At 34.3% G+C, this 12,294-nt stretch overlaps 1 protein-coding gene across 18 annotated transcripts in view; it reads right to left on the reverse strand.

Annotated features, from left to right (window-relative positions):
- Positions 1-5,380: 5,380 nt before the first annotated feature.
- Positions 5,381-12,294, reverse strand: part of CUL4B (cullin 4B) — a 44,017-nt gene continuing 37,103 nt past the window's right edge. For all 18 annotated transcript variants that reach the window (XM_070606076.1, XM_070606074.1, XM_070606070.1 and 15 more), the window contains 2 exons: positions 11,986-12,138; positions 5,381-10,129 (listed from right to left, as the gene is read on the reverse strand). In XM_070606076.1, the coding sequence (XP_070462177.1) occupies positions 10,034-10,129; positions 11,986-12,138 (249 nt within the window). In that variant the 3' untranslated portion in view covers positions 5,381-10,033. The remainder of the gene's footprint in view (positions 10,130-11,985; positions 12,139-12,294) is intronic.

Raw genomic sequence — 12,294 nt, forward strand, 5'->3', positions numbered from 1 at the left:
TATGTACTGTGAATATCTTCTCCCAGTCCGTGGACTTTTTGATTTTTTTTATGGGGCCTTTTGGTTATATTGGAGCGCTCTCTGCCATATTATTTTGTGCTTTGTATTAACTTTGCTTTTTCTAAGCTATCTTTCCCCATCGCACCCTTTCCCTGACTCTATTTGACTGATCACGTTTCCCCCCTCTACTGGTTTGGCTGTTATTCATTCTATTTTTATTCTTTTAGGGTCACCTTTAAAATATTTTCTAAAATTTTAACTTACATTCAGTAAAATTCATTTTTTGGTGTACACTTCCAAGTTTTTACAAATGCATAGTAGAACCACCACAATTAAGATACAAAGCATCATCAGCCCCCAAAATTCCCTCTTATTGTCCCTTTGTAGTCAGCCCCTCTCCCTACACCAACCCACGCTAATCATTTATCTGTTTTCACTCTTAGTCTTGCCTTTTGCATAATGTGATGTAAATGGAATTAAACCATATGCAGCCTTTTAATTCTGGCTTCTTTCACTTAGCACAATGCATTAAAGATTTATTCATGTTGTTGAATGTATCAATAGTTTGTTCCTTTATAACTGCAGAGTAGTAGTATTCCATTGCAGAGACGCACCAATCACTGTTTATCTATTCACCAGTTGAAGGCCATTTTTGGTTGTTTCAAGTTTTTGGCAACTATAAATAAAACTACTACAAACCTTTACATAGAGGCTTTTGTGTGAACATAAGTTTTCATTCCTCTTAGGTAAATTAGGAGTGGGATTTCTAGGTGTCCCTAAATTTTAATATGCATACTTAGAGTCCAAAGTTTATCTTTCTTCTGAACAAAAATTTTAATACATTTAAATTCCAAACTCTCTCTTTCCATCTTCGATGTTACCTTGCTTATTAGTATTTTAGTGCCTATCTTATTTTTACCTTCCCCAACAAAATTAGTCATTTTTACATTTAGTCAATACTTATTTAGATATATGAACATTTCAACAATTACTGGGGGTCACAATTTCTTCTTGCATCCCACTCCTTTCTTCTAAAAAGCACATTTTAATGGTCTGTTTTGGAATGATGTTATAAATTAAATGAACAGAATGTTCAAATATTATAATAGAATCTGATAGCCCCAAAATACACATTCTTGGATTATAGAACCTAATGATCTGTTTTATGTAGGAATTATACATACTGGTCTGGAACAATCAACTTTTCTAATCCACTTCAATTGTGAGGGAAATGACCCTCTGTTTATTACTGCACACCTAGCAGTAGGGTGAGAAGGCTAATTTAGGCCCCATGCACTTAAAGATCTTTGAGGATTTTATGCTACTCTTGTTTTTGGTTAAAATATTTGAGCTGTCTATATCTAATTTCCTCTTAAAATAAGCAAAACTATGTAGGTTAAGCAGGACATTTGATATTTCTAAACATTTTATAAAGTGTATTAAGCTTTTTTTTTTTGAGGAAGATTAGCCCTGAGCTAACATCTGTGGCCAATCCTCCTCTTTTTGCTGAGGAAGATTGGCCCTGAGCTAACATCTGTGCACATGTTCCTGTTTTACATGTGGGATGCCTGCCACAGCATGGCTTAATAAGCAGTGCATAGGTCCCCCAAACTGGCGAACCCTGGGCCGCTGAAGCAGAACGTGTGAACTTGACCACTGTGCCACCGGGCTGGCAGTGAGAATTTAATATTTTTTAAAGTTAGATAAAAGGAGTAAATGTGCAGTACCTTTCTGCCTCATAATCAGAGTTCCTTAACTCAGAGAGTAATTAGAAACAAATCTTTGGGGTCAGCCCAGTGGGTAGTGGTTAAGTTCGCATGCTCCACTTCGGCGGCCTGGAAAAGGTTTGCTGGTTCGGATCCTGGGCATGGACCTACATCCTGCTTATCAAGCCATGCTGTGGCAGCATCCTACACAGAAGAACCAGAACGATTTACAACTAGGATATACAACTATACACTGGGGCTTTGGGAAGGAAAAAAAAGAGGAAAATTGGCAACAGATTCTAGCTGAGGGCCAATTTTTCCTTACCAAAAAGCAATTAAAAAAAATGATTGTCCTTAAGCACATGATCACATGTATAAAAGAAAAAAGAAAAAAATCTTCGAAAGATGCCAACTCCACAGCCTGTACTGCAACTAATTTTAGGATAGAAGCACCACTCATCATGTAGACCTGATTCTAAGAAAATCTGCCTTTACTTTTTTGTGTGTTGTCTTTTAAAAATCTAGCAAATTTCATAGTGGCCTTTTAGGCATAATGTTAATCATTGTGAAGAATTTTCAGGCAACTAATTACCTTTTTAAAATGTTTTCACAAGGTATTAACACCAATGACAAATAACAAACAATGGAATAGATGTCTTTGCACTTAATAAAAACTTTCTTACTATCTGCAAAATGTTTAAAAAATAACTTCTGACATATAGTAATGAACAAGAAAATACTTTTATGCATAGAGGGACTTTTAATCAAAACAAAACAGATGAATAACTGAAAACAACTTACTTTTTGATCATTATTTTCAACTTAATGCCTTACTGACTATTCAAGACTGATTAAGGAACACAAAGAAGATTTTACCTCTATGTTAATGGGTTCACAATGTATAAAGATGTCATTTGTGACAACCACCACGTAAAGGAGGAGGGTTGGAGGTGTACAGGAGCAGAGGTTTTATATACTACTGAAGCTAATCTGGTATTAATTCATACTAGTTTGTTATAAATTTAAGATGTTAATTGCAATCCCCAGGGTAACCACTAAGAAAAAACTAAAAGATATACAGAAAAAGGAATGAGAAGGGAATCAAAATGGTATACTACCAAAAAAATCCAACACAAAAGAAGGCAGTATAAAGGGTTTGAAAAACAAAAGATATGATATATAGTAAACAAATAGCAAAAAGGCAGAAGTTCTTCCTTATCAGTAATTATTTTAAATGTAAGTGGATTAAACTCTCCAATTTAAAAACATAGAGATTGGAAGAATGGATTAAAGGAAAACATTAACTATAGGCTGTCTACAAGAGACTCACTTTAGATCCCAAGACACAAATAGGTTGAGAGAGAAAGAATGGAAAAAGATACTGCATGCAAAGAGTAACCAAAAGAGAGCTAGGGTGTCTCTATTAATATCAGACAAACAGACTTTTAAGTAAAAAACTGTATTATTACAAGAGACAATAACAATATACATTAAAGATGAATCACCAAGAAGATATAACAAGCATATACATGTACACACCTAACAGAGTTCCAAAACATATTAAGCAAAAATTGACAGAATTAAAGGGAGAAATACAGTTCCACATAATAGTTGGAGACTTCAATACTCAACTTTCAATAGTGTATAAAACAATAAGACAGAAGACCAATAAGGAAACGGAGGACTTGAACAACACTATAAACCTACTTGTCTTAGCAAACATATAGAACACTTCACCCAAAATAGCAAAATGCACATTCTTATTAAGTCCACATGGAACATTCTTCAGGATAAATTATGTGAAAGGCCACAAACAAGTCTCAGTAAATTAAAAAGACCTGTAATCATAGTATCGTCCCTGACCACAATGGGATGAAATGAGAAATCACTAACAGAAGGAAAATTGAAAATTTCACAGTGTGTGGAAATTTAACAACACATTCTTAAACAACCATTGAGTCAAAGAAGAAATCACAAAGGAAATTAGAAAATACTTTGAGGGGCTGGCCCCGTGGGCGAGTGGTTAAGTTCACGTGCTCTGCTACTGGCGGCCCAGTGTTTCGTTGGTTCGAATCCCGGGCGCAGACATGGCACTGCTCATCAAACCACGCTGAGGCAGCGTCCCACATGCCACAACTAGAAGGACCCACAACGAAGAACATACAACTATGTACTGGGGGGCTTTGGGGAGAAAAAGGAAAAAAATAAGATCTTAAAAAAAATTATTTAAAAAAAAAGAAAGTACTTTGAGATGAATGAAAACAAAAATAATATACTAAAACTTATGAGATGGAGTGAAAGCAGTGCCCAGAGGGAAATTTATAGTTGTAAATGCCTACACACTAAAAAAGAAAGATTTCAAATCAATAAGCTAACTTTACACTTTAAGAAACTAGAAGAAGAAGAGCAAACTAAACCCAGAGCTAGCAGAGGGAAGTAAACAATAAAGACTAGAGTGGAAATAAATGCAACAGAGAACAGAAAAACAAAAACACACCAAATTCAAAAGTTGGTTCTTTAAAAAGATAAACAAAATTGACAAACCTTTAGCTAGACTAAGAAAGGAGACAAATTATTAAAATCAGAAATGAAAGTAGGACATTACTAACCAACATTACAGAAATCAAAAAGATTATAAAAGAATGCTATAAACAAACTGTACACCAACCAATTAGATAACCAAGATGAAACTGGCAAATTCCTAGAAACAAACAAAACACTAAAACTGACTCAAGAAGAAATAAAAAATCTGACCAAACCTTTAAATAAAGACATTGAATCAACAATCAAAAATTTTCCCATAGGGGCTGGCTTGGTGGCGTAATGGTTAAGTTTGTGTGCGCCATTTTTGCAGCCCGGGATTCACCAGTTCGGGTCCTGGGTGCGAACCTATGCACTGCTCATCAAGCCATGCTGTGGCGGCATCCCACACAGAAAAAACTAGAAGGACATACAACTAGGATATACAACTATGTACTGGGGCTTTGGGGAGAAAAGAAAAAGAAAACCTAAAACTTTCCCATAAAGGAAAAGTCAAGGACCAGATGGCTTCACTGGTAAACTCTATTAAATATTTAAAAAATTAGCACTAATCCTTCTCAAAGTCTTCCAAAAACTAGAAGAGGAAGAAACACTTCATAACTCATTTTATTAGGCCAACATTACCCAGATACCAAAGCCAAACAAAGACACCACAAGAATACTACAGACCAATATCTCTTTATGAATTTAGATGCAAAAATCCTCAACAAAATACTAGCAAACCAAATCTGACAGCATATCAAAACGATTATACATCTTGACCAAGTGGGGATTATGTCAGGGATGCAAGCATGGCTCAACAGATGAAAACCAATCAGTTGAATACACCAATTTATGAAGAAAAAAACCTCACGATTACCTCAACTGATGTAGAAAAGGCATTCGACAAAATTCAACATTTTTTAATGACAGAAACACTCAGAAAACTACGAATAGAAGGGAACTCCCTCAACACGATAAGGGCATTTATGAAACACCCACATCCAACATACTCAATGGTGAAAGACTGTAAGCTTTCCCCATAAGATGAGGAACAAGACAAGGACATCCACTTTAGCCACTTATATTCAACACCGTATTGTAAGCTCCAGCCAGAGAAATTTGGCAAGACGAAGAAATAAAACACACTCAAATTGGAAAGGAAGAAGTAAAACTATATTTGTAGACAACAAAGATGTTACATATAGGAAATCCTTAAAAATCTACAAAAATATATTAAAGCTAATAAACCAATTCAGCAAAGTTGCAGGGTACAAGATCAACACTCAAAAACTGTATACACTTGCAATGAGCAATCTGAAAAGTAAATTAAGAAAATTCCATTCACAACAGCAGCAAAAAGAACAAAAATACACAGGAACATATTTAACCAGGAAGATGCAGGACTTGTACAGTGAAAAGTACAAAATACAGTCATGCGCCAAATAATGACGTTTCAGTCAACTACGGACCGCATAAACAATGGTGGTCCCATAAGATTAGGACCATTAGTACCTAGCTGTGCGGTAGGCTATATCATCTAGGTTTATGTAAGTACAAATCTATGGTGTTCGCAGAATGAAGAAATCACCTAACAACGCATTTCTCAGAGTGTATCCCCATCGTTAAGCGATGCATGACTGTATTTCTGAACAAAATTTTTAAGAGACCTAAAACAAATGGTTTAAATAAAAAGGGAAGTCATCATGTATTCATGGACTAGAAGATTTAATACTGTTAAGACGGTAATAGCCCCAAAGTGATCACTGTATTTAATGCAACCCCTATCAAAATCTCAATGGCCTTTTTTGCAGAAATAGAAAAGCTGATCCTAAAGTTCATATGCAGTAGCAAGGGATCTGAATAGCTAAACAGTCTTGAAAAAGAAGTGGAGGATTCACACTTTTCGATTTCAAAACTTACTAAAAAGCTATAGTAATCGAAACAGTGTATTACTGACATAACAACTGATACATAGATCAATGGAATAGAATTGAAAGTCCAGAAATAAACCTATAGAGCTAGGGTCGATTGATTTTCAACAAGGATGATACGACTATTCAATGGCGAAAAGAACAGACTCTTCAACAAATGGTGCTGGGACAATTGGATATCCATATACAAAGGAATGAAGTTGGACCTTTACCTGATACCAGATACAAAATTTAACTCAAATGAGAGGAATGTAAGGAATAAAACAATAGAACTCTTACAAGAAAACATAGGGGTATATCATCATTAGCTTGTTTCTTTGCTATGACACCAAAAGCAAAAGCAACAAAAGAAAAAGTAGATTTATTGGACTTAATTATATTAAAAACTTTTTGAGATGAAAATGTTCTGGAACTAAAGAATGGTGAAGGTTGCACAAAATAGTGAATGTACTGTCACTGAATTGTACACTTTAAAATGGTTAATTTTATGTTATGTGTATTTTACAACAAAAAAATTTTCATTAAAGAAATGTTTTAAAAGATTTTATTCTAAGAATAAGAGGATAGGAGAATCTGTTTTCATAGCTTGCAAAACTATTAAGTTGCAATCTGCATCTGCAGCACATTCTTATATTCTACATCAAATATAAAAGGTTCTACAAAAGAAAAGTTCGATTTTTTTTACTATGCTAGACAAATTCTAAGGATTGTTAATTATAAAAGTATGTTATGTGCCTGTTCAAAAAAAGAAATACTCTTTAATAGCAAGGAAAAAGGAAAAAAATGAACAAAGTGTTAAATTTGAACCAAGTGTTTTCAGGTGAACAAATCTGTTCATTATTCAAATTTTTTGTTGGAAACTGAAAATTATTGATTAACGAAGCATTAGCAAGGATACCATATAAAGCATAATTATGCAAATTCCCATTAGTACTACTCTTTTCTTTTTAATGAACAATTTGTTTTGGCAATTTTATGTAGATGAGAGAACAGAACATGTTTATAACACTCCTGCCATTCACAGCATTAAACAGAATGGTCATTAAAACAAACAAAAAACAGCTAATGTAAAAAAGATATATGGATATTAAGATTAAAAAACAAACTTCCAAAAATCCTGAAACACAGATATACAGAATAAACCGATTTCCTGAACTCTATGCACACGTACAAGATAAGAATTTCAAGAGTATGGCTAGACAACATGTTAAGACCATTCAGCAGACTCAGGAACTGGGTTCAAAAAAGCTTCTTGATCTCTGATTTGGTAAGGTTCTCAAGGAGCATCTTACTCTGAGAGCATATGGCCCAGAGCTCACATTAACAGACAAGGCGGATCAAGTGCCATGACTAAAACAAGAGTACATTTAATTGCTCCTTCTCCCCTCAACTTAAATCTAGACTAGTTTCATACCGACTTCATGAAACTATTTGACTTTGAGGATTTGAATGAAACAATGTTCATACTTGTATTTGATTTTTCTAAAATATGCCATTTAAGAATAAATACCCACCTTGAGGATTCCTGGGAATTTTACTCACCCTTTTCCATACCCTCCTCCACATTCCTATAGCATTATCACCAAACCACCACAAAAATAAAAAGAGAAATTTAAAAAATGACAAAATTGACAAATGAGAATTCACTAAATTAGGAAGATTTTAAGTTCTATGGTTTTATAACTTTCTTAACATATTTGTATTTTAAAGATCTTCTCTACAAACTTTTTTTAAATAAAAGTTTTATTGGAGAAAAATAGAACCACCACGTACACAGGGAAAAGAGCACAAAAATTCAACTGATACAGAACTGAAAGTCACAATTATCCGATTTTGTTTGCAATGACTTTTCAATTTCTTAAACAGCTCCCTTCAACTTGTTTTTTAATAGTCTTGCCAAGTTTTCAGCTGAAACAGCATCAAGTTTTCAAAAAATTAAGAGCCTCAGGGAAGGGACCAGCTTTCAAGATAACAAAGGTGACACCAAGAGTCTCCTCCTAACAGGACCAATTCTACCTAAAAATTCCTTAAGTGTAACTATCAAGTCTCATGGAATATAGTCTACTTATCTCAGAGACCATCAGGGGTGAGTTAGAACACTGAGGTCGATGGTCCAGTAGAGAGAGAACAAGATAGCTGCATTTTCTTGTCAGATGAGCTCATGTAAGGAAACCAAGGAGGAGTTGAGAAAATAAAGGCAATGGCTACTCAAAAAGAATTCGGAAGGCATTCTAAATACCACATATTGTTAACCAACATTGTGCAAGTTGATGCAATTAAATGAGAAACAGGCAACTTCTTTTTAATGACTGGTCACAGGTCTTTGAGAATTCAAGAAAACAATCAACAGCAGACACAAGAGCAGGTCTCCTCAGTTGACAGTTAGGACCTAGGTATTTATTCTAACGGCTCCAGATAGTCAAGGAAGTATACTGTTGCAAAAAGCATTAAAGCTGTTCTGATTTTTAACAAAATAAAAACAAAATTTTCTGCTTCTCTTCCAAGATCAATTCCCTTCAAAGCTTCAAGGAAAAACAAACAAGGAAGCAAAAAAAAAAAAAAAAAAACCCAAAAAACAAAGAACCCCACAAAAACAAAAAACTACTGATGGTAAAGAGAAGCCTTTTACTCACATTATCAATTTGAAGAACAATACTTTTGCTATTTTTTATGTATGAACAATTCTAGGACATTCCCCTGAAAAGTAGGTGTCCAGTGGCTATGAGAATCCTTATCTTCAAGCAATTTTGAAAGGAGTAAGATCAGCATGAAACAGAATTTGAAATTCCAAACTAGGGGGTGTGTGGGGAAAAAGAGGAAGGAATTTTACATCTGAATAGGAAAGACTCATTCACCAACAAAGAGTTGGGGTGCTTCCAAAATAAACTTTGGTAGAGAAAACAGGAATGCTAAATCCTAGGAAGCCTGTAACAATCTATAATTGGTCCAAGTTAAAGACAAAACTGTGCAAACAACATTAAAGGAAGTTGAAAACTAGTTGATGAATTTTTGCTCCTGTAAAAATTTACAAATATGTGGGTTTTGGTCTCTTTTGCGATGTTCGTATTGTATTCATTTTTAATATGAAGAAAGTTGGATTTTTCTCTCCTACCATGTTCTTCTAGTACAACTGATCACCAATTTTCTATTTCAGCTATTTTTATAAGTACCTGTTAATCAGCACAGTAAACTGAGGGCTAAGCCATATACACATCCCAGAGTCACAAATGGAAAATTTTAGGATGTGCATATATAAGAGATTAGGTAAGCAACTGTCCCTCTACTTGAAAACTTGTTTCCAAATAAATTTTTTTTAAAACATCCCTTTCAGTGTAACAGAACATTACTTAGTAAAATATCAATAGCTGTGACAACTTATTTTTCTTTTCAAGGGAAATCACAAAACAAGTGTACAACCAAGTCCAGGGTGGTTTTTCTATTTGATAAATACATCCAGAACTCTGTACAGTAAATAAAGTCTGCATGCAGTTTAAGTATCTTTAAATGACATTTTAAGCAAATAAACCTTTTGCTTCATAATTAATGGTGTATAAGAATCCCCCCTCCTCTTTTAACAGCCATAGGGACCTCTTCCCCAGTTCCAAAGAGGAATCATGAAGACCAGGTACTTTCTTAAGAGTTTTCTGCACATCATACTAAATAACATGCAAAGAGTTCAACAACATTCTTCTTAAAGGTAAGTATTACTCTTTAAATGGGCATGTTAACCACTGAAAAAGTCCACTCAACTATTTCCATTACACTGCTTCATTTGGTCATCGGTAGTATAAAAGAAGTCAAATAATATAGGATCAACAGGTTAGTTTATCCACTGGCTACTGCTTATTACATCAATGCTGCAAGGCCAACGTTTTATGCAATGTAGTTGTACTGATTTGGGTTTTCCTTATCTCTTTCCATGTAGTCCCGGTCAATTAATGATTCTATTCTCTTCTTAAGATCAGCAGGCTGTAAAAGAGGGCAAATTTTTAGTGCAAAGCTCATAATCATTGGCTAAGTCCATTTATCAATACCCCATTTAAAAAAAAAACAGTTTTGGCTCACTGATTTAATGTAATCTCCTTAATTTTTATTTTTTAAATCTCCTTAAATTTTTAAAGAGAAAAGTGTAATGAAAATAAGCCAGGTTAAGAAATGTTTTTTATTACACATATACTGTCACACCTTGTCATATTGTTATGTGATACTTTCTATTACTTCTCTATTTTAAAAAGGTTTTCTAAGAACCAGCTATTCTCTGCACAGCTAAATACAAAAGACTAACTTATCCTAATTTCACATGAGGAACATATTGTTTAGGGAAACAGAATGCTATTTAGTTTTGCCAAAACAGTTTGAAAAGATAAGTAGACCTTTACTTTGGGCAAAAGCTAGTTCTCAAAGTTAGGTTGCATTTTTATAAATTAAATAAAAAATTTACTGGGGAAATCACTAACGACTACTACAAATGGTTTGATGAGTGAAGTATCATCTCATATTTCAGATTTTGGTATTTCAGCTTTAATGTGAGATTTAACTGTTACCTACTATAAATGATTTGGATTTCTGAATCCTACTTGTGGTTATAAAAATCATCAAGAAACGTTACAGCTTATCCTCATGATTGCATTCTTAGCTCTTCCATGACAAAATTCCACTGTCTTTTGTATCTAGCTTATAAAAAGACTATAATCTTGCTTGCTAATACAGAGTTTTCCAGATTATGTAAAATGTTCACTTAATCAAGTGGGGTAAAGAGGGAAAGTAGTCTGATGGGGCAGCCAAAATTTCAGCCAGTAATTTTACCCAGTAATTCCGAGGTCTGAAAATCAAAATGGCTTTCTCTTAATTATGGTGAGGGACCTAGAATATCAGCACAATATTTACTATAGTTATCCTCTAACTTGCCTAGCCTCGCTGATCTCTCTGGCTGGAAGTGAAATGGTTATTAGGCAGAGCATGAGGGTGAGAGTGTGGTAATAACAAGGCAGTATTAGGTTTGGAGAGGAGAGAAAGCCAACCTTATTAGAATTAACAGCTAGTGAGCACTTACTATGTGCCAGGCCCAGTGTTAAATTTTTCACTTACATTATCTCATTTAAGCCTCACAGAAATCCTATGGGGTAAGTACCATCATTATCCTCATTTTACAAATGAGGAAACAAGATCAACGAGGTGAAGTGATTTACCTAAACTCAAAGCTCATGAGAACCCCAACAGCCAAGAATCTGTCCAAACTCTATTAAGTGTTTATCATTGTGAGGATTTGGGAATCTTTTAAAACTTGTTAAACACTCCAGTACAACACCACACTGTCTAAGCCTCTTTATTATTGGGCATTTACATTGGAACATGTCCATTTAATGACCAATTTCAGTTTGCCAGAACTATGGCTAAACTTTTCAAAAAGACGCCTAATGATGACTAGTTATCTGTATAGAGTTTAAGGACACTTATATAAGCTAACTAAACAGGAGATTTAATTTAATTTAAAATAACCAAATCTGTCAAATACCAAGTTATTTCAAGGAAGAAAAAAAATAACAAAGAAGCTCAAAACAAACACAATAAATGAACTTGGAAATTTCAGATTCATTCAGCTGCTAAACTTTCAAGTATAAGCTTTTATAAATTGTTCTCCCCTTTTGTCACAGCTGCCCACATATGCCAACAAAGGTTTTTTTGAATCATATATATGAGCATGATAAATCTGTCCCTCCAAATGGTCTTGAGGCTTTAATCCGTGTTTGTAAGATTCGTGTCTGAAAACCTAACGTACTCTTTTACATATAACAAGCTCAATATGGAAACACAGAAGTACCTACCTTAACTGGAAATTTCAACTGGTTGTACACTTCCGAAACAAGGAGATTGTGGCTAAGTGTCTTTCTCATCTTCATAATTCGAACAATTGCAGCATCAATTTGATACTGTCTATCTTGAAATACTCTCTCTGTAGTGCTTGCTTGTTCCTCAACCTAACAAAAAAAGTTTTAAACTCAGGAATTGTACCTGAAGTGAAACTTGATTACTTACATAAATGATACATTTTGTGTACATGACACACTGTTAATGCTTTAAATATACTGAATTATCTAAAGGAACCTTACAAATAGACAATGACAGAAAAAACC

This window comes from Equus przewalskii, chromosome X (genome assembly GCF_037783145.1).
Source record: "Equus przewalskii isolate Varuska chromosome X, EquPr2, whole genome shotgun sequence".
NCBI classification, from domain to species: domain Eukaryota; kingdom Metazoa; phylum Chordata; class Mammalia; order Perissodactyla; family Equidae; genus Equus; species Equus przewalskii.